At 47.9% G+C, this 22,098-nt stretch overlaps 2 protein-coding genes across 8 annotated transcripts in view; both read left to right on the top strand.

Moving 5' to 3' along the window:
* MSRA (methionine sulfoxide reductase A) overlaps positions 1-9,909 on the top strand; it is a 219,238-nt gene extending 209,329 nt beyond the window's left edge. For all 6 annotated transcript variants that reach the window (XM_053383776.1, XM_053383775.1, XM_053383777.1 and 3 more), the window contains one exon: positions 9,102-9,909. In XM_053383776.1, coding sequence (XP_053239751.1) covers positions 9,102-9,260 — 159 coding nt within the window. In that variant the 3' untranslated portion in view covers positions 9,261-9,909. The remainder of the gene's footprint in view (positions 1-9,101) is intronic.
* Positions 9,910-11,434: 1,525 nt separating this feature from the next.
* Positions 11,435-21,517, top strand: LOC128411448 (serine protease 55-like). 2 transcript variants are annotated; one of them, XM_053383768.1, is made up of 6 exons: positions 11,435-11,706; positions 12,743-12,846; positions 13,098-13,293; positions 14,705-14,946; positions 16,359-16,501; positions 21,087-21,517. In XM_053383768.1, the coding sequence occupies exons 2-6, from the start codon at positions 12,792-12,794 to the stop codon at positions 21,492-21,494; spliced, it is 1,044 nt and encodes a 347-aa protein (XP_053239743.1). In that variant the 5' UTR covers positions 11,435-11,706; positions 12,743-12,791; the 3' UTR covers positions 21,495-21,517. The 2 variants fall into 2 exon arrangements, with proteins under 2 accessions (XP_053239743.1, XP_053239742.1); XM_053383767.1 differs by lacking the exon at positions 11,435-11,706 and having other exon boundaries at positions 12,465-12,846.
* Positions 21,518-22,098: the final 581 nt, after the last annotated feature.

Below are 22,098 nucleotides of genomic sequence, written 5' to 3'. Positions count from 1 at the left end.
CCGGAAAGGACTTTGGACATGCCTGGATTAGACCAATTCATTGAGAATAAGGCTACCAATGACTATATGCCTTCTCTGGGATCAGAGACAACACATTTCTAAACACTGGGGGAGAAGGGCGTGAGGCGGCTGTTGCCGCCATGCCCAGCTTGTGGGCTTCCCATTTGGGACATCCGTTTGGCTACTGTAAGAAACAAGACGCTGGATTAGATGTGCCCCCATTTGGCCTGATCCAGTAGCCGGGCTCTTCTCATGTTACATTTTTTGGGTGAGGGAACACTTTCTCTCTTCTCAGCAATTTTGGCGCTTTTCCAGGCCTCCCTTCGCGGGTCTCGTTGCAATCTAAACCCTTGTTCTGAAATGTTCTGTTTAAAACGGGGAGGCAGTATTTTTAGTGTCTGCTAGAAGCATCACATGCAAAACAATCACTTGCAGATGAAAGCTGGAGGGCTGTTTATGCTCCACTGATAGGGACCGTGCCAATGAAGGCTGGGTTAAGGTGCGAAAGGGAGTTTGGGATGCTCTTTCCACTCTTCCCCACCCCTTGCCCAGCAATAAGCTGGCATCCTTGATAAAAAGAGCAACCGAAACTGACGTTCAGGAGAGGGAGGAGACTCGCCACCCTCTCTTCTCTTGGAACTTCCTGTAATAATCTAACCAAACAGTTTTGAGATTTCAGAACGCTCCCCGCTTCCTAATTAGGACAAGCTTAAAAGGGAACAGTTGGCACTCCCGTTGGTGAGGCCCATGTGCTACCTGCAGCAGGCCAAGTCGAGAATGAAACTGATTTCTCCCTTACCTACGTTCCGCGTTCAGCAGCTGCTCCGAACAGGTGCTCACTCTCTTCGGAGCAGATGGCACCAAAAGTAGGCTTGCTGGCAAGTTTCTCTACAAAGCAGCCCTTCTTCTCGCATGCATTGATGTGCGTATGCAAAGAGGCACATACAATCGGCGCTCCCCCTTTTTGCTGTTGTTGCTGATGTAGCTTCACTTGCCGTAGAAGGTCAGTGACTAACAGATCCTTCCGGCTCTCAACAGTTACTTTCAGGATCGAGTGGCAATTGCTAAAAGTAGGGAACCGTTTCGAAAGCATCCAGGTTCTGTGCGACCTCTGTTTAAAGAGCCATGCATCTGTGAGCATTTAGCTAGGATCTGGATTCCCCTCAAATTTCAACTGAATGGTTAATACAGTGGTTGTTGTTGTTTAGTCGTGTCCGACTCTTCGTGACCCCCTGGACCAGAGCACGCCAGGCACTCCTGTCTTCCACTGCCTCCCGCAGTTTGCTCAAACTCATGCTGGTAGCTTCGAGAACACTGTCCCACCATCTCGTCCTCTGTCGTCCCCTTCTCCTTGTGCCCTCCATCTTTCCCAACATCAGGGTCTTTTCCAAGGAGTCCTCTCTTCTCATGAGGTGGCCAAAGTATTGGAGCCTCAGCTTCAGGATCTGTCCTTCCAGTGAGCGCTCAGGGCTGATTTCCTTAAGAATGGATCGGTTTGATATTCTTGTAGTCCATGGGACTCTCAAGTCTCCTCCAGCACCATAATTCAAAAGCATCAATCCTTTGGCGATCAGCATTCTTTATGGTCCAGCTCTCACTTCCATACATCACTACTGGGAAAACCATAGCTTTAAAACCATACAGTGGTACCTCGGGTAAAGAACTTAATTCGTTCCGGAGGTCCGTTCTTAACCTGAAACTGTTCTTAACCTGAAGCACCACTTTAGCTAATGGGGCCTCCCGCTGTCACCGCGCCACCGAAGCACAATTTCTGTTCTCACCCTGAAGCAAAGTTCTTAACCTGAAGCACTATTTTTGGGTTAGCAGAGTCTGTAACCTGAAGTGTCTGTAACCCGAAGTGTCTGTAACCTGAAGTGTCTGTAACCCGAAGTACCACTGTACTTTGAACTGCTTTTCGAAACAGGGCACTTTTACTTGCTTAGTACATTTATATGCTGCCTGTCCTCCAAGCAGCTCAAGGCAACTTTTGTCCCCACAACAGCCCTATGAGGTATAGAGACTGACCCACCCAGTAGGGATTTGAATCCAGGTCTCACTGGCCTTAGTCTTAAACACTCTAGCCACTGTACCACATCAGCTGCCTGCACAGAATATTCAATTTTTAAAAAATTAAAAAATAAACTTTTACAGCAATAAACACACAACTTCATTTTCTTCCAGCACCAACGAGAGCATGTGTAGTCCATCAGGGTTGGCCCTGTGAAACTATGATGCAAAAAAACCCCCTAGACTCAGTGAGTAGTGCTGGGCAATGCAGGCCGGTTGGTGTTACTTGAGATCTGTTTGCATTGCATCGTGTTTTCCTCGCTCTTTTCCTTTTTGAAATGTGTGCATTCCATTTCATTTCCTTACACTATTTGGTGTGTTGTTGTTTTTTTGTGGGGGACAAATGGGTTGACTATCACAATCACAAATGGGGAGAGTGCTGTTGCACTCCTCATCTCCTAGAGAGCCAGTGTGGTGTAGTGGTTAAGAGTGATAGACTCGTAATCTGGGGAACCGGGTTCGCGTCTCCGCTCCTCCACATGCAGCTGCTGGGTGACCTTGGGCCAGTCACACTTCTTTGAAGTCTCTCAGCCCCACTCACCTCACAGAGTGTTTGTTGTGGGGGAGGAAGGGAAAGGAGATTGTTAGCCGCTTTGAGACTCCTTAAAGGGAGTGAAAGGCGGGATATCAAATCCAAACTCTTCTTCTTCTTCCTACTCACGAGTTTTCCATGGGCATCTGGTTGGTCACCGTGACAACAGGATGCTAGCTTAGATGACCTTTGGGCCTGATCCAATGGGTTTCTCCTTACATTATTATGGGATAATGTGAACCCAGCCGTGAAGGGCACAGAGGCAAATTGGTCTCCGCTTACATGTAACTGTCCATGCTGCCTAATATACATTTTCCACTTGCTCAGCCAGTGTACAAAATTTCTGTTTGTCAAGCTCCACACGGAGAAGTAGCTGCACGATTGACCAAATAGGACAGGGACACATGAACTGCAGTTACAACTTTGTATATCCAAACTTCCTGGTTCTGTAGATGTGCCTCATCGCATTGGCACAGAGAGTGGCGTATGCTAACCTCATTACTGTGGAGCAAGGAGGTCGGGCCGAGGCCCGTATGATGCAGTCGCAATTCTTTTATAACAGACTAATGCCCCAAATAAAGCATAGTGCACGTAATGGCAGCCAGTAAGGTCTTCATGATGGTGGTTCTGTAGCAATTAGGGATCGGGGAGGAATGCGTTTCGTCCGCTTTTCACAGTGGTCCAGCCCAATCCAACACTCCTGAACTCTCAGAACTACACAAATTACACTGATTTTGCAGTGCATTTTCAGTGTGCACAAAGTACGCAGAGGATGTGCTCAAAATGCGTGCTTTACAGGTGAATGCACTGAAATGCATCAAAAAGTGCATATTTCATGTAAAATTTATGTCTTTTACATGAAAGGCACATGCAAAATACATACGATTCAGATGCGGTCTGGTCATGTCTTCCTTTGAAAAATCCACTTGCCGCTGGGTGGCACCGACCTATGATCATGCTTGTTTGAAGGCTTGGTTGCTAAAGGAATCAGTAGGAGGTAAGGCCACGTTCCTAAGCATTCTTTCTTTGTGTTTTGCTTTCCCAATTTTCCCCCCACCCTCTTACTTTGTTAACCTGGTCTATTGCTCAATAACTTGCCTGTCTGTATAAACCAGTCCTCTTTCTGTCCATTTCATGCATCAGAAGCAGGCTTTTGTCTACCAAACCTCATGATGTAATAAAGTCATGAACTTGCTCGAGCGAAGTCAATGGGACATCAGTACTTGCATCACAGACCATGATGGAAGGTCTTATTGTGGTCTTCTGGTTACCCAAGACGCGTCAATGCCATGGCTCTGGAATATGCTAAAAGGATCAGTTGCTCCTCTTTGCACATTCCACAAAACGCAGGGGCTGTCATGCACACCCTTCTCCCTGTTGAAGTTTTGGCCTGGTGGTTCCCTCTCTCCCAATTGTGCCTTGCAAGCCTCCTCACGTTCATTCAAGCCATGTAAACCAAAATGGGCTTCAAGAGTCAGAGGCGCTGACCAGAAGGGCTTTGCTCGTTTCCTTTCTCTCTGGGCACAAAAGACCCCCACGCTCGCTTGGCTTTGCTGTTCATTTTGAACAAACAACTGGAGCCAAAGCAACCAGATGAGACTGACATCTGTCTCTTTAACTCTTGCCAAGTCACTGCTGTTCCATGGCTGGCAGGGAAGGAGAGGGGCTGCCAGCGCCAAGTTCTCTTGGAAAGGCATGGTGCATTCCTTGTTACTCTCCCTCCCTCCATCTCCCTCGCCTGCCTCTTCCCTCTCGTGCATCTGGTGCTTCTGCCGTGGCTGGAAAGAGAGCAATAATGGAAGTCGGGAAGGAGATCAACGCTAACAGGGGGACAGAGCCTGTAGTTTATAAGACCACACCCTGTTTAAAAGGCAGAGAGAGAGAGAGAGGCCCTGCCATACATTTAAAGCACTCACATACACTTTAACAGCTCCCCCCCCCCCAAAAGAAATCCTGGGAAACGTTTGTTAAGGGTGCTGGGAGCTGTAGCTTTGTGAGAGGTCTCCTCTAACACCTCTCGGCACCCTTTATCAAATTATAGGTCCCAGGATTTGCCAGGGGACGCCATGCCTGTTAAAGTGGTATGGTGGGAATGTGGTGTGGGAGGTGCTAACCCTCCAGAACAGATACAGCTACCAAGGTGAGAAGAGCAATAGCTGCAAGGACTAACAGACAATAAAACAGAAGAAGGTTTTCAAGAGGTGTCCAATCCTGGAACCATGCCTTTCTTGGAGCACAAGACCCCCTGCAAAATCTCCAGCATTTTGCGAAAAGAATAGGACCGCTCTTGCCCATGCGTCATACCTAGGAGAGTCCCAGTCAGTCAGTGTAGACCCATCTAAACCGAACAGGTGCCCTCCAGATAGTTTGGTCTCTAGCTCCCTCCCTCCCTGACTATTGGCTGTTCCCAGTTGGGGAAGCTGTAGTCCCCAAACAACTACCGTATTTTTTGCTCTATAAGACTCACTTTTCCCCTCCTAAAAAGTAAGGGGAAATGTGTGTGTGTGTTATGGAGCGAATTCAGGCTGCGCAGCTATCACAGAAGCCAGAACAGCAAGAGGGATTGCTGCTTTCACTGCACAGCGATCCCTCTTGCTGTTCTGGCTTCTGAGATTCAGAATATTTTTTTTCTTGTTTTCCTCCTCCAAAAACTAGGTGTGCCTTGTGGTCTGGTGCATCTTATAGAGCGAAAAATACGGTAGGTTGAAGAAGGCTGATGAAGGCAATACCGAGTCAGCTGGGCCTTTGGTTTGACATAGACAAGGCAGTTTCCTGCCTTCCTAACACCTAATATTCCTAAGCATATGTGCTTTTTATGCCATTTCAAAGAAGCTTTCCCTGATTTCTCCCAGCAGACAAATTATGGGCAAGCTAGTGGGTGAGTGGCTTCCTAGTGGATTAGTCAATTGGGGCTGTTTCAGGAAAATGGGATCGGATGAAGTACATGCTGCTATAATGCCTAAAGGAAAACACAGGGCTCATCCACATTTAAATTTGCTCCACATTGCTAGGCAGAGGTCTGGTCTTTCCAGGTCCTTGTTCAAGTGCTTTTGCAGGGGTTACCTTGCCGCTCCCCCCTCAAAACCCACTATTGGCCACTGATTAGGAGCAAATGGCAATTCACAGAAAACCTGAATTGCTGTTTCCTCCATTTCAGTGGTAATGATCAGGTTTCCTCAAGGAAAGCTGCAGGGCAAAAAAGAAAAGAAAAGAAAAGAAAATGCACTCGGATTCAGATCGGGAAAGTTCATATCTTTGCCTAGAAAGCATGCAGAGCAGAAGGTGGATAAACCCTCAGCCACATACACAGATTAACTTTCTCCTTCATATTGGAGCTTCTGCAACTTTCACCAGAGATGGGAAACGGGGCCGTTCCAATCTTGCCCCAATAAATTTATCATGGTGAATGCGTCTTGCTCACACTCTGGTTGGCCTCCATAGTCCAGTGGCTATTTGGGGGAGAGGGGTGCAGCCAGAAGCTTAGGTGTCCATTGCGATGGGCAGATATCAAAGCAGCCAGCCTCACGGGTGAATATTTCACATTCAGATCTGCAGGGGTTAAAGGCAAAGCACGGTTCCTGTTTGGAGGGCAGAAAGGGAGCCTCTGAGCAGGAGTTGTGCCCAGTGCCCTTGACAGCTGGAAAAAAGAGAGGACACTTTAAATTATCCTCTTTCTTTTTTAACTTAAAAGTCTCCTCTGCAGGCCCGAACAGCCTGTCCTAACCCCTAGACCCCTTTCTGAGATTTTAGCAGCTGGTTTCGTCAGCAGGCCAATATAAGGAGGGCACAGAGGTCAGAGTCTGAGCTCCTGTCCCTGATTTATCAGCCGCCACCAGCAGGCTTGTGGCAAAAGCAAGGTCGGAAGCCGATCCTGCAGCAAGCGCGCGTGGGCCGCACAGAGACTGGCAGGGTCTGGAGGGCTCTTTTTATCTGCTAGGAGAACGTGGGCGAGTTACAGGTCGAAAGTTGCTTCTCTGCCAGCCAGAACTGGTGCCTGGGCCGCCTCCCGTTGCGTCCTGTTCTCAGATCTTACGTTCCCAGGAATGAAGAAAGGCGACCTGATTTCTGCTATCCCCAAACCGCAGGATGACGATTTGACTTTGCTCTGAAGTACAGCTGCATTCAAACTCCGTTTTAGTTGCTCTGCCTTCAGAAGGCACGGATGGGTGTGTGTATGAGGAGCAGGGTGCCATTTGAAGGCATCCAGAAACAGGGCACTCTGGGTAAGCGAGGGAGCGCAGAAAGGCAAAAGTTGAGCTGCTGCTGTACACCTTTGGTTCAGAGGCATGTTCCGCAGAGCTGTTTTGCTGACACAGCATTTTGGGGGAGCATTCTTTGTTTATTCACAGCACACCACTTTCAGGCTTTGGATGTAAACAAGAAAGCCTTCCTTTTCTTCTCTTTTTCGCACCATCTTAGACTCCCCACGGTATGGTGCCAGCAGCCAAAACAACAACAGTCCAACTCCGTGGAATTGGATTCTTCCAAACACCTTTTCCACCGTTAGGGGAAATACATTCCCCCCCTCCTTTTCCTTCCCCTGGAGCCATGCCTGCTTCGCTAAATGCGAAGACTCGGGATTTAACTCTTTATTTATTAGTGTGTTGTAGTTCACCCTGCTCTTCATTTCATCTTCACAACAACCCAGAGAGGTAGGTTAGGCTGAGAGGCAGAGACTGGCCCAAAGGTCACCCACTGGGCGCCGTGCCTGAGTGCGGATTTGAACTGTGCTCTCCAGTTGTCCTAGTATGACACGCCAACCATTAAAGCAAACTGGCTTTCTCCTACATTCAAATTGTTCACACGTAAAAAGCAAAGGTAGATGTGTTGGTCCATGGAGAAGTGGGAACTCCTCAAATCCACAGCTAGGCAATGCCTTTATTAAGGTCAGCTGAAAACATTGCAAAATTGTGGCAAGCTTTCGAGTTCTCAGGACTCGCTATTCTATTCTATTCTAGAAAATGCTCAAAACGTCGCTGACAAAACGTCGCCAAACGGAAGCACCGAACTTAAGTCAAACCATTCAAACAACTGTTCTCAGGACTCGAAATCAGGTGGAATGCTACGCATAGCAGGGGGTGATGGGGAACAAGAAAAAAAATGGGGGGAAAGCCGACAACAGAAAGACCCAAAATTGGGCTGTGTGCTGTTTCTACGAGGTCAGCTTATGGACTCAGTGCCAAGATGGATATGGCTGGCTGGGTATGTCTCTCCCAGCTGATTATAGATATCAGGTTAGCTGCTCCCCATTTCTGAGAAATCGGCTCTACAAACATCCTACCACTCATTCTGTTTCCTTCTTGGCTGAGATTGCACTATGTAAGAACCATTTATTCCAACCAAAAACTTTGGCGAGATAAAGGGGTTAGATGGGATCCCCCGTAGCAGCGGAAATAGCCAGTCTTTGCCTGGAGGAATTGGATCAAAGCAATCCAAATTTTTTTGCAATCAATGGATTGGAACAAGTCTCTGGTATATAGTGAATGCCCCCACCCCCATTTTCTGTAGTACAGTAGACCTAGATGGCTACCATTCTGGAAAGCAAGTGAAAGTAATTTCACACACATGTTTTCTTCCAGTTTGTTCTCTGACAGCTGGGGTAAAAAAACCCCCCACTCCTCCCCCTCCAAGCCATGCAACTAAGAGAAAAGGTTCTTTAAACACATACCCAGAAATGGAAGGAAGTCAACAATAAGGAAGGAACTCTCATGGGACTGGAGCATCTGGTTGGCCACCGTGAGAAAAGGATGCTGGAATAGATGGACCACTGGCCTGATCTAGCAGGCTCTGCTTATGTTCTTGTGTCCTCCCTGGGTAGCCCCCACCCTGGCATTGTGGACTCCTCTCCTGACGCCCACATATAGAGGAGGGGGCCTCCATGAATGTAGTTCAGGCATGTCCAACAGGTAGATCGTGATCTACCGGTAGATCACCGGACGTCTGCGGTAGATCACTGGTAGAACATTGGCTCCACCCAAAGATGCTGAACAACTGTGACGCCCCTAAAAAAAAAAAGCTCAACATTTTACTTCCTCCATGAAAAAACTCAAAAACTTTGACTCGAACCCCCCCAAAATGGGCTTTCCTTTCCTCCTTCCTAAAAACAGTTCAATAACTTTGACTTTCCTCCTTCCTAAAAAAAAAAGTTCAAGAGTTCAAGAGTTCAGCATTTTACCTCCTCAACAACTTTGACCTGAACCCCCAAAAAGGGGTTAGATCACTGCCAGTTTTTAACTCTGTGAGTAGATTGCAGTCTCTTGGGAGTTGGCCACCCCTGATATAGTTCACCATACAGAGACTTCTCTGGAATTTGCAGCCCAGGTTTGCAGATTCTGGGGAAGTTTTCTCATGTGCAACCACGGGTGTGGAGACCCCCAAGCTATAGACTCCTGAATCGGGCTCTAGCCTCTGTTTGTTGGCTGGTGGGTCACTCAAATGAATTTCTTACCTCAGTGCAAACAATTCCTAATGGGATTCTCCCTCCTTTTCCTCCCTCTGGCAGGTGTTGACAGAGAATGGCTTCGGCACGATCACCACTGAGATCCGCGAGGCTCCAGAGTTCTATTATGCTGAAGAATATCACCAGCAGTACCTGAGCAAGCACCCTAATGGCTACTGTGGACTTGGAGGCACTGGAGTTTCCTGCCCCATCGGCGTCTAAAAGCGATCTTTCCTCCTGCGACCACCTCAGCACCTTAAAGCAAGATGTTGAATGCAAAAGGACACGCTCTGGATCTTTCCTACCATTTGGCTGCAGTCTTCTGGGTGCTCTCCCCACGAGTAAATGCCGTGAAATCAAAGGCACCTGCTTGCAAAGAAAGGCTGAGAGCTGAGCTATACATTTAGCAGAGCCACATGCCTGGAGTCCTTGTTGCACTCCACCACTTCAGGATGCAGATGGGGAAAATCACTTTTGTTTCATGCTCCTCCATATAAGTAAAAACAAATTCACAGCATAAAGAAAATCAGCTCATCGGATGCCTCAACTGGTGTACTGCCATAGCCTGGAATATTAATTTTCTACGCACAAAGTGTTTGGGTTTTTAAAAAAAAGAAAGGGGAGCATTTAAAAACGCACTCCCCCGTTCTACATTCTGAAGTGGTGCAGTCCAGGAAGGCCTGTAATGTGTAATTTTGTGGAATCTACATGGCTCGGGATCCCAACACAAGCACCTTAGGTGGGCATAGGCTCTGCAGTGGAACCCAGGGATGGACTGGGTGTTTCACACTGTGTGCCAACATTAGCCCTGGAATCTGAAGGGGGTGTGGAAGGCAAGGCTGTGTGTTCCCATGCAGGAGAGAGAAGAGATAGAAAAACAAGATGATGGGGGGGTGAAAACCTTTTGAGAAGCAAGCAACAGAAAAAGAGCAAAAGATCTGTACACCCCTCTAGCTTCTTTGCTCATACTTGCAAAGCCCCCGTTCGGTTGTTCAAGCCCCGTTCACGGGGTTAGAATATTTTGCAGGGTTGGCGGGGATATTCTGGATGCCCCCACCTTCTCTTGTTTCCCTGTCACCCAGCCTCCACCACCCTCCATGCACCAGGGCTGAAGGTTTGCCAGTCTTGTAGAGTTCTGTATCACCAGCCTGACACCCCAGTGTGAGGAAAGCAGTCTTCACATCTCCCAACGCCGATTCATGCAGCGGTTTAGGGGCGAGAATGTGATGAGAGAGGGTAGGGATGACAAGAATGGCCCCTCTTCTCCCACGATGGAATCCTAATGGTGTGAATTCGTTTTGAAACTGGTGCCAGAGCTCAGTTATATCAATCTGCGTTCAGCTAATGCCTTAATTCTGTGGGTTCAGGCAGCCACAGATCTTTTACGTGTGCTCTTGCAGAAGTTAATTCTGTCGGAAGGCATTTCGGGAAGGGAGCTACGTGGGCACAACTGAGATGCTTTTGCAGCTGTGGTATATAAAGCTTCTGCTATCCTCTCGGGGCGGGGAATTCGCTGGAAATAAGTGTGAAAATTGAGAGCTTGGACTGTGGGGAAGTCTCTTGACTGAAGGAGGAGCCACAAGGTTTGATTTCTGTAGCATCAGATGTGCAGTTTTATAAGCTCCTCGGCCCACGGGTACCCTTCTGTTACTGCCCCAGATGTCTGTGGCATGCAATTCCCACCCCCTTCCCCCCAAAAAGGACTCCTGTGATTCTCTCCCCAGTCCTTCACTCAGTTGTAAAGAATGCAGTTGTTTCTTATTTGCGAGAGCAGCTACGACATGGGGAAAGCTGAAGAAACCTGGCTTCTCTTGACCCAGGGGGTGGCCTGGATCGGCAAGGAGACTGTATCAAATGTAATGCAATAAAGAGCGACAGGTTGCTAAGGAAAAAAGATGTCTTGTGCTGTTACCCCGAGTCCACGTACCCAAGCCTTGGAGCTGCTTTTTTGCTCTATACAACGAGGCTGCCGACCTGAGCTTGGAGACTCAGTTTCATTTACCACTCCCCTCTGTAAAGCTACAGATCAGGTCCCTCCATAAATGAGGTTCTGCTGAGATGCCCACCGCTGGAACGCCAACCATCTAATCAAGCCTTGCACCACCGTTCTGCCCGCTTCCATCTGCTCTGCCACGGCAAACAAATGTGGGTTGGATCGTTTTGATGGCCACATGCTCAAAGCCACAGACCCACGACCGCTTCAGGGCATTCTCCTTCCGCCCTGCAGTTGGGTGGTGGGAATGGGTCACGTGGCGTAGGCGCCAGCTCCCCGGAGCACCCACGAAATTCCCCATGGAGGGGCCGGGCACCCACAAATTTCGATGCCCAGGCCATGCACGCTGCATGGCACCCGCGGTCGTGGGGCCAAACTGGCTTGGTGGTGAGCAACATTCCCCACCACAACCCATCCTTTTCAATGTGTGCCCTTGGTTAGGGTCTAACATGTGATTCTGCTCTCCCTCCCAAGCTGCCCCCCTCATCCTTAGAAGGCATGGTTCCTATAGTAACAGAGCGCATTGTGTGGAAGCGTTATACCTCCAAATTGTTCTGTTGTTCACCGTCAAGGAACCTGGCCCTATCTAATTTCCCAGGCGCAGGGGTGAAAAGAGGAATAGAGCATAATAGCGCTGCAGCTGATTCTTTACTCGTGGCTGCCTTCACCTCTTTGGTTAGTATTGGCCGGGCGGCGGGAGAGTGTTATTTTCCTCCCGCTGCTGGGTGAGGGCCTCTGGCACGGGAAGGCCCATTTCCAAGGAGCAGTAAGAAATTGCAGCCTTGAAGCCGCCGTGCTTTTTGCACAAAGAGATTGGATTTATTAGCAAATCGGATACCATGGGCCTTGAGCTCAGCAAGGGCCTGGAGCGCTTTTTCTCGTTCTGGAAAACAAATGCCCCCCTTCAGCTGTTTGGGGCTATATGCATTGCTATGCTGGGCTGCCGCCATTTGGAAAGAGGTTTCGCTCGGTCTCTTATGTTCGTAAGTGCTGCGCGTGGATGCAAGACACACCTGCCCATTATCTCCATGGTTTTTTTTTAGGCATTTCTGCAACCCACCACATAAAAGGTTCCTGGTTATTTGTAACCTGGATTACGACACCGTGACCTGACATAGCTAGAGGAGCTGCCATATTGGGCCCCATCTGCCCTATACATTGAAAGCAGATTTTCAACCCAAAATGCATACAAAAAAACCTCACAGGGCAGATGCATTTGTCACTAGATTCCTGGTGTGTGTTTTTTTTTTACATTAATATAATTTAATTTCTAAAATAGCAGGGGCGGGGATTATGCTACCTGGTATGAAGTTTTTGGGTAGTACATGCCCGGAGACTGGTGGTTATTTGTGTGTGTGTGTGTGTGTGTGTGTGTGTACACACACACACACACACACACCTCATTTGAAAAGCCCTTTTCTTCCTTGGGATTGCCAAATCTTGACATTGGCTCCCTTGTGATGCTTCCTCCTTTCAGTATTCAGATGTCCCCCTGGGGAATTTAACAGAGGCTAGACATCCGCAGGTTGCCGGCCTTCCAACTCACTGCCAGACCCAGCATTCCATTATGACATCACCACAAGGGAACAGGCTGGTGGGTGACATCACATGGGGACTGGCAATGTGGGAGGAGTTGTGAGTGATGTCACTTCTAGGCAAACAGATTGCTTATGTCCCGTACAATGAGGAATGATGGGATTGCTTCTTGTAGCTTCTGGTCTGAACATGAAGACAGAGGGCCTCTTTAGAACGAGGCTGAAATGCTACAGTGCCTTCTCCTCTTGCTAGCATCCTTCACGAGAATCTCCCTTACAGGTAGGTGGATTCTGTTTCTGCGGTACTTGGTTTATTCCTGGTAGCTAGGTGGCAAAAAGCCCTCAAGTCTTGGTGCTGTCCACAGGAACCCAGGGGGGGGGGGAGAAAACAGGTTTGAAACACAAGTCATCGTATTGAAAGGCCCATGGCGAAGACACACGCTTCCAGGCAAGCCCGGCCTCACTTTCCCTAGTCTGCCATACGGGCACAAATCTTGCAGGGAATGAAATAATTCTGCTATCTCTTGACAGAGCTACAGGCCTTGCCCCCTGTGCATTGTGGCCTGTGGCCTGAATTCAAAGCCATCTCAGGATCAGGAGCAACGACTGCCTCCGAGACACTGCCCTGGCAGGCCAGCATCCAATCAAACGAGCTGCATTTCTGTGGAGGTGTGATTCTGAGCAGTTGGTGGGTCCTGTCTGCAGCTCACTGCTACACGGAGGAACTGTGAGTACTGAGGATTCCCTTTAAGTAGATAGCAAGTTGTCTTTAAAAAAAAAAAAAATTCCCTAAGTTATTTTAATTGAAGAATTAAGCATATGATCCATAAAGAACCTTTGTCCCTGAGGAAGCCCACTCTCCAAACACTCTTTGGAGCAATCTTCAAATAAGAATACTATATAATAATGGCGAACGCCTCCTTTGAGTATGGATCCTAAGCGCCATCCATGGCACAACAGGGAGGGATCAGCAGGCTCATGTTCAAATACACACACACATATATAATGAAAATGTAAGACTGTCGTCATGCTGCAGTTCATCTGGCTGCAGACAGGTGGTGCTATGAACTACAGTGTGATGGCAAGCTTGGGTCTCAGAGCTGTTAGGCCATTATAACAGGCAAGGAGGAGGGAACTGGAGATGAGAACAAGGGAAGGAGGCAGGAAGGCGGGCAGCTGGTGGCCCAGGTGAGTGAGCAGGCAGGCAGCCCACCCAGGTGAGCAAGCATTCCAGGCAAGCCGTAGAAGTTTGACATGGCCTGTGGGGAAGGGGTGGTTTTGACAAGGTGCAAAGAGAGGGGGAAGAGGAAGAGAAAGGAAAAAGATGAGAGAATGGAAGACAGAGAGACAAGTCAGCCAGCTGGTACATGGACCAGGTGAGTAAGTGGGCACCCCAGACAGGCGAGTGGGTGGCCCAGGGGTGCTTTGGGAAGGAGTAAGAGGAGCAGCTGTGCAGCTGTGTGTGTGTGTTTGTGTGTGTTTTAATACAGTCGTATCTTGGAAGTTGAACGGAATCGGTTCCAGAAGTCCGTTCGACTTCCAAAACGTTCGGAAACCAAAGTGCGACTTCCGATTGGCTGCTCACCAAAACGTTCGGAAACCGAAACACTCCCGGGTTTCAATCATTCGGGAGCCAGTTTGTTCGGGAGCTAAGACGTTTGAGTTCCAAGGTACGACTGTGCTAGAAAAAAGAATACTCAAGGAGAGGGAGGTCAAATGGCTTAATGCTTAATGACTACTAAGCATGCCCATTGGACAGCGCTGCCCAACTGTTGGGTGGGTGGAATGGAAAACTGGGCAAAGAGGGAATGGAATGGAGTGTACTGAAAAAAGGGCAGAGCTGGCTTTCAGGAAACCTGTACAAGAATGTTTCCCACGGCAATGTTTTGCTGCATGTTCAACTTTCTGAGTACCAGCCTGAGGCTTTGACTCTCATTTGTTTTGCTTCGTCTTGGGAATGGTGGGGGGTTGGGGGGAGAGCGCATGGATCCCAGCACACAAATGTTGCCCCACAAGCCTTCCCCACCCTTTCTAAGCTGTTTTATGCTAATTCAAGTCAATGGTTCATTGGGACACAGCCCTGGGGTTCATTGTTTGATCTTTGTTGATGTTCTGCCTCTGTTTCCATTGTCCCCAAGTCCTTCAGATCTCCATGTGGTGGTTGCTTTGAATGGGCATGAATTGGAGAGAATGAAGTTGGACAGGGTACTCATCCACGAGGAGTTTGACTGTACAAACCTGAACAACGACGTTGCTTTGCTCCTGCTGGCCTCCCCAGTAGAGTTCGGTGAAGAGAGGAGTCCCATTTGCCTGCCCTTGCTGCAGGACCTTGGAGCGTGGCAAGACTGCTGGGCTGCAACTTGGAGACCCACCACACCTGGTATTGCATTTTCTAGTCCAGGGCTCAGTCAAAAATACTCCCCTGAGTTTGCCACACACACATACACTCGCTGCTGTAAGTCGGAGCAGATGGGGTGTGTGAATGTGCAGGTATCCATTGGCTCAGTCTGCACTTCAAGGCGAAACGATCAAATCCACAGTTTCCGAAACCACATGCGAACCCAAACACAGCTGTCCCCTTTTAAATTCGCATTTGAATTTTGCAATGCAGTTCTCCAGCCAAGTATCGTGCAGAAAATTCATACGCTCGTGTAACGTGTACATGAAAACTCAAGTACTGGTGTAAAAATAATACAGAAAAACACATTATGTTAGGGAGAGTTGCTTTGTAAAAATGTGTGCGTGTGACAAAATTGCATAGAAACGGGAGAAATTTGTACTAAGGTGCTGATTAATTCTCGTGAGAACTTTAAAGGGTTTTCCTCCCCAAACTGATAGGAAGATACAGATAACCGAACTTAAGATTTAGGGAGATTTGAGGAATGAGAAACGGAGAGAAACCTAAACTGTTGGACTCTGAGCTTGAATGCGGCAGCTAGACTGGTGACTGGGAGCGGCCACCAAGACCACATAACACCGGTCTTGAAAAGCCTACATTGGCTCCCAGTACATTTCCGAGCACAATTCAAAGTGTCGGTGCTGACCTTCAAAGCCCCAAACAGCCTCGGTCCAGTATATCTGAAGGAGCGTCTCCACCACCATTGTTCTGCCCGGACACTGAGGTCCAGCTCCGAGGTTCCCTCCCTGCGAGAAGCCAAGTTACAGGGAACCAGGCAGAGGGCCTTCTCGGCACCCGCCCTGTGGAACGCCCTCGCATCAGATCTCAAAGAGAAAAACAACTACCAGACTTTTAGAAGACACCTGAAGGCAGCCCTGTTTAGGGAAGCTTTTAGTGTTTGATGCATTAGTGTATTTTAATATTTTGTTGGATCCGCCCAGAGTGGCTGGGGAAGCCCAGCCAGATGGGCAGGGTATAAATAATAAATTATTATTATTATTATTGAACTGGGAACTCAATGGCTTGTGACAGAGACCTCCCCACGAGATCTCACTGGGAGGAACAAGCAGAAAATGATCTAGAGCAAGTGGAAACACCAGCCTTTGTAGCTGGCAGGTTATAGATTTGGCCTCTGAATTGCCCAGATCTTTTGCCCTTGCCCTGGCCAGCAGGGCAACCCCTTTGCCCTGATGCCATGCCACCAGCATCCGAGGCCCCTCTTGGGCTTTGAGAAACACAGGCTCTCCTTTTCTCAATTCCAGAGCAGCACAAGTCTCCGCACTGCACAGAGCGGCGAGGCCTAAACGAAGCCCCTGCCGTCCCATTCACCCCTCTCTCCTCCTCCTGTCATTTCTGAATGGCGCTGCCTCCCCCTCTTTCCTCTGTGCCTGCAGGCGACGAGAACACACCGACCAGAGTTTTAAAGAAAACGGAAATGTCTCTGGTCGGCGGGGAGACCTGTTCCAAGAGCGTACAGGGGCTGACGGAGGGCATGCTGTGCGCCGTCTCTGACGAAGGAGGGAAGGAGACCTGCAAGGTATAATGAACCTGGCCCTGTACTGCTGTGCCGCAGGCTGGGGAGGCAGGATGGATGCGGTAATGATCTTCGATCTCTTCCCCAGGCTTCCTGGGGGCTGCTAATGTTGCTCTGCACAGCCTCCGGAGAGATGGGGAAGACTTATTTTAGCAAGCTTACAAGTAGAGGAAGTCCTGGTCACCTACAGGGATATACAAGCCGCGTCCTCCAGTCTTGTTCTGAGTTCCAAAAAGGGGAAGAGAGATGTCTTCATGTTCCTTTATCCCTCCTTTTGATTATGTTTGTTCCTCCCCCTCCCTTTTCTCCTTCCCTCTCGTTAAGAGTTTGGGTGTAATCTTCGACACCTCCCTTTCCATGGAGGCGCAGATTGCAGCTATAACAAAGGCGGCATTTTTTCATCTCCACCAAGCTAAGCAGTTGGCTCCTTACTTCTCTCGCCGTGACCTAGCCACTGTGATCCACGCGACGGACTGGATTATTGTAACTCGCTCTACATGGGGCTGCTCTTGAGACTGACCCAGAAACTCCAGCGGGTGCAGAATGCCGCAGCGAGGCTCCTTACGGGGTCCTCGCCGCGGGATCACATTCACCCGGTGCTATACCAGCTGCACTGGCTCCCGGTGGAGTACAGGGTCAGGTTTAAGGTCCTGGTTTTAACCTTTAAAGCCCTATACGGCCTAGGACCCTCGTACCTACGGGACCGTCTCACCTGGTATGTCCTACTGAGGACCTTACAGTCTTCAAACAAAAACATCTTGGCAATCCTGGGCCACAGAGAGGTTAGGCTGGCCTCAGCCAGAGCCAGGGCTTTTTCAGCCGTGGCCCCGATCTGGTGGAACGCTCTGTCACAAGAGACTAGGGCTCTGCGGGACTTGACATCTTTCTGCAGGGCCTTCAAGACAGAGCTGTCCCGCCAGGCCTTTGGTCAAGGCACAGTCTGACCCTCTCCTTTGGCACTCCTCACGGAACTCTAGCCCAATGGTTGCCATTAATCTGATTTGAACTGATTTTATAATGAACTGATTTTAGAATGTTGTATCATTTTACTGTTGTTAGCCGCTCTGAGCCCGGCTTCGGCTGGGGAGGGCGGGATATAAATATTATTTATTATTATTTATTATTATTGTTCCCTCCTCTCCTTCCCCCTCCTCATTTTCTTGTCCTGCTTTTCTGCCTCCACTGTTACACACTGTGTGTTTGGAGGAGTGAGCTTGCGGCTGGAGGTGGAAACTCTTTAGGAAGAGATGCATATTCTATACTCAAGAGGAGGGTTGAAACCAGGGCTCCCCCCCCCAAGCCCGAACTCAACAGAACTTTTTTTAAAAAATAAATTTTTATTGAGATTTTAAAGTTTACAAAAAAGAATAAAAAAGACAATCAAAGAAGAAAAAGAAAAGAAAAGACAATGCATATCAAAAAACAGAAAAAGAAAAGGGAAAAAAGGAAAAAAGAAAAATCAAAATCAAAATCAAATCCAACCTTGAACTCACTTGCATATAATCACTTATTTCCTTGACTTCCTCACACCTCCCATTTTTGTATTCTAATTCAATTTGGGTATTTCAGCAAATCCTTCCAACTTTGTTTTTATCCTACTAATTTATCTTAACATACTATAATTCCCCTCTTTATATTCTAATTCATATAATTATTTCAACAAGTTCTTCATCTTGATTTTATCCTTATATCTTATCTTAATGTACTGTAATTTTCCATTCTTTCTTTCACCAAATAACCATCCCTTTTACTTTATTTAATCTTATTTCTCATTAAAACTTATATATCTGTACTTATTCTTAAAACATTTCCCCTAGAGTCAAAGGAAGATTCAATTCCACGATTTCCCCTCTCTCTTTAAAAGAAAAACAAAACAAATTATATTGTATACACTTTAAATTCCCCATTTTTCATCTACCAGATCCCCTCCCTGGTTTTGGCCCCTAGGAATAGTTCCATAAATCTCAGAAAGCCATCAACCCGGAGATCTTAAATCCGAGGCTCTTAAGTCTCTTTCGTGTCCCCTCTGCCGATCTTTTTAATAGTCTTTGATGTTAGCACCAAATCTCGGGGGAGCTCCAACCCAACGGTAATCATGTTCTTTCCTACCAAACTTCCATAGTTAAGAATAGGGCCTGTAAAATATTCCAAATCTTGTTTCACACATTTTTGAAATCCAAAGGCCCCCGACGCTTCAACCTCCACCTGGCTCAGCTTTATATCCTAAAGGTCATTTGATCTCCACATAGGATGATCTCTCCATCTTTCATTTTCTAAACCGAGCCAGGCTTCCATCTCCAAAAAATTGCTTCTCTTAGTTGCCACCATGTTGGGCCTCAAGTTGTAATCCACCATTTGCCTCTGTAGGGTTACGGCTCCCCCTTTCATCACTTTACTCACAACAAGGTTCTCCTTCTCAAATTTTCCCGTCTGTTCAGTTGGCAGAGGTTCCTGTGCCGAGTTCTTGTCAGCTTCTCCAGTACCCATTTTTGTTTCCAAAATTACTACGTTCGTAGCCATAACATTTATCTGGACTTGCAGTTTTCCCAAAAGATAAAATGTCCTGTTCAGCTCACATTGAATTTCCTTCCCGACTGCCATCCTTACACAGTCCAAGGTCAAAAACTAGTTTCTCAGGGTTTTTATCTTTAAAAATAATTTCCCAGCTGCATCCTTACGACAATATCCCAAAGCTCCCTCTAGAGGGATTCTGGTTTCTTTTCACTCCTTCCAGCACGGACCCAAAGGTCCCATACGTTAAATTGTAACAGATCCTTCCTTCCTTTTAGACGTAATATTGTAACAAAGACGAACAGTAAATTGTAGCAAAAGCGAACAGTAGAAACAAAGTCCTTCTTTTATATCTTGACAGCTAACTTGACAGCTGTCAAATTTATCTATTCACCGTCAGCGGGCTCTCACAGACCACTCCCGGGTTTGGGGAAGTGGCACTTCAATTCCCAAATTAGCCTTCTCCTGCAGGCTCCCCTGCTTCCACAGAAAATATTGATGGTAATTTCAATCAGTGGAATTTAAGTCCTTTACATGAAAATCTCCACAAACTTAGTTAACCGGTTCTTTGCTTCAGTTTATATACAGAAAGGGGAGGCGGACTTCCTGTTTAGACCTTCCCCGATCGGTGCCAATTTTGAAAAAAACTTTAAATACTTTAGAAATCCAATTTCCGTTTACTCACGGGTTGTTGTTAGAAATCCAATTGTCCACAAGAAAAAGTCAGCGCTCTCCGGCAACGGCTACGCGGCTTCACTCCGTAAAAATAGCGGTCGATTCAAAACACCGCGCCGCTCACCCCACGTCACTTCGGAACCCCCGAAAAGGGGTTTCCCTGTGGGTAGGGGGGGCGCTCCTGGTGTCAGTCGAATCTCACGTTCCCAGGCTTCCTCCGCCTGGGATTTTTAAAGGGTCTCCGCCTTCGCTGCGGCGGCACGACCCGAATTCCACGGAGCGGGTTCCTCTCTGTCAGAGGAACGCCGCCATTGCCGATGGCGCTAACCCGGAAGTCTCCGAACTCAACAGAACTTAGTTCCAGCACCTCTCAGGTGGGCGCCATTGCCGTTATAGGAGAACGAGGGAGGTGTTTTTGGTGAATTCCAGCCCCTCTTTTTCTGGAAAAATAGCACTGGTTGAAACTGTATGGAAAATGCAGAAGGGAAAGGGAACAAGGGAGGGTGAAGAATTAATGTGGGGAATTTATAAACCACGTGATTACTATTTATTATCTATGGTGTGCCTTCGACGTGTCGGGGGCTTCGAGGCTGTGAGAGCAGAGGACTCTTGCCTTGAGGGGCACCCAGTGTTCAACACAGTGTAGATAACGAAAGAAAAGGCATGAATGGAGATTGGGGTAAACGGAGAAGAATATGCCTTTGTTTTGGTTGAAACACAGGCTCGGAAAATGTCTCCATTGAAGTTTTTAGTAACAAAAAACCCCCTAAAGTGTCTGAGTTATCCGATAAAACTGAAAATCCACAATTCACGTTAGGGCCATTCCATGATTAGACCAACCCAATTGTCACTAAACTTTGGAGAAGCTTTTGATGCTTAAAGTCATTTGATGTGTAGTCATTGAACACCTAGGCTGATGATGAAGGATTGTGGAAAACTCCCAACATTTGCGCACTATTTTCTGGTGTTTTGGCTGCCCATCAAGTGGCTTTTGTGTGAATTTTGGGGCTTATGGAGAGGAAAGTTTGCCTATGGACCTTGAGAGATTTGGGATACCTAACAGGGGTGTAACAACCCCTCGCCGCGAATAATAGTGCAATGCTGACAGCTTCCTTTCTGCTTCTCCAGAAAGTAGGGCCCGAAAACTTTCGAATTACAGGAATGAAGATTCCAACTAAACCTTAGGAATAACTTTCTGGCAGTAGGAGCTGTTCAGCAGTGCAATAGGCGACCTTGAAGGTTTGTAAACAAGAGTTTGGGTAGCCATCTGCGAAGGATTCATTCATTGCGATTCCTACGTTGCGGGGGTTGGACTAGATGAACCATGGGGTCCCTTCCGACGCCACAATTCTATGAGGATGTTGACCTCTTTCTCTTGTGTCCTCCTCCTGACCTCTCCCAGGATGACAGCGGGGCTCCTTTGGTTTGCACTTCCGGAGAAGACAGGAGATGGTTTGTGGTTGGACTAGGCAGTCAGGGTGAGGCCTGCGAAGGAAAGGGCAGCCCCGCCGTCTACACTGTGGTTTTCAGCTACCTCAACTGGATAGAAGAGGTTACGGCCGAGGAAGGGAAACCATTTATCCCCGAAGGAGTGGACGTGGTCGTAGCCGATTCTGAAATCCCTCCTCCCGGTTTTGCTGAGTTCGAAGAGGTGACGGCTGAGGAAGAAAAACCATTAATCCCCGAAGAGGTGAATGTTGTCATAACTCATCCCGAAATCTCCATTCCCGGTTTGGCCGACTCTCCCTTCCTTTCCGCCCCCTGTGCCGTTGCTTCTGTTCTGATGTCGATGCTTTTCCGTTTATTGTAATAAAATCCGCTTTGCAAATGCTCTCTGTCTCTCTGTTGCATGCTTGCTTTCTTCATGTGTAAAATGAATAAAGCTCCGAAAAACGAAACCCGAGGGCCGTCAAATGAACATGCTTCCCGCACTTCTTGGGGTTTTTTGCAAGTAGCAGCACGTTTTGCAATACGGAGGGACATCTTGTGGTTACACTGTGCACTGCAGCCAGAGAGAGGCTGCGCTGCAACAGAAGATGCTGTGTACATGCATCAACTGCTGCTGTAGGCCACAGACCACCTCTGACCCACCCCTGGCAATCCAGAATTTGCCTCTGGCCCTCTTCTCTCAGACCTGCACCACCAAATACACTACACCGGGTCAGGACGCTACAGGAGTGTGTGTCCGCTTTGGACAGACGGGCAGCATCACTCACCTGTCAATCACCTGATCTCAGTCTGCATGACATCATGACGGGAGGGGTCATCCACAACATCTGGAAGGATGCCAGTTGCAGAAGGATCATTTGCATCACTGATAGTGCTATTATTAATGGCTTTTGCCTCACTGTATGCTCACAAATCTGCAGTAAGAGCAATTGTTTGCAAAGAGGCTGCTGAGAAGTTCTCAGCAG

The sequence above is a fragment of the Podarcis raffonei genome, chromosome 3 (genome assembly GCF_027172205.1).
Source record: "Podarcis raffonei isolate rPodRaf1 chromosome 3, rPodRaf1.pri, whole genome shotgun sequence".
In the NCBI taxonomy this organism is placed as follows: Eukaryota; Metazoa; Chordata; class Lepidosauria; order Squamata; family Lacertidae; genus Podarcis; species Podarcis raffonei.
This window is presented reverse-complemented; position numbering and strand designations above follow the sequence as displayed.

What these genes read in the sequence shown, in the direction of transcription:
- LOC128411448 (XM_053383768.1), top strand. Translation starts at nt 12,792, where the DNA reads ATGCTACAGTGCCTTCTCCTCTTGCTAGCATCCTTCACGAGAATCTCC. An exon ending in CACGAGAATCTCCCTTACAG is followed by an intron (nt 12,847 to 13,097) that starts GTAGGTGGATTC and finishes ATCTCTTGACAG; the next exon opens with AGCTACAGGCCTTGCCCCCT. An exon ending in GAGGGAAGGAGACCTGCAAG is followed by an intron (nt 16,502 to 21,086) that starts GTATAATGAACC and finishes GACCTCTCCCAG; the next exon opens with GATGACAGCGGGGCTCCTTT.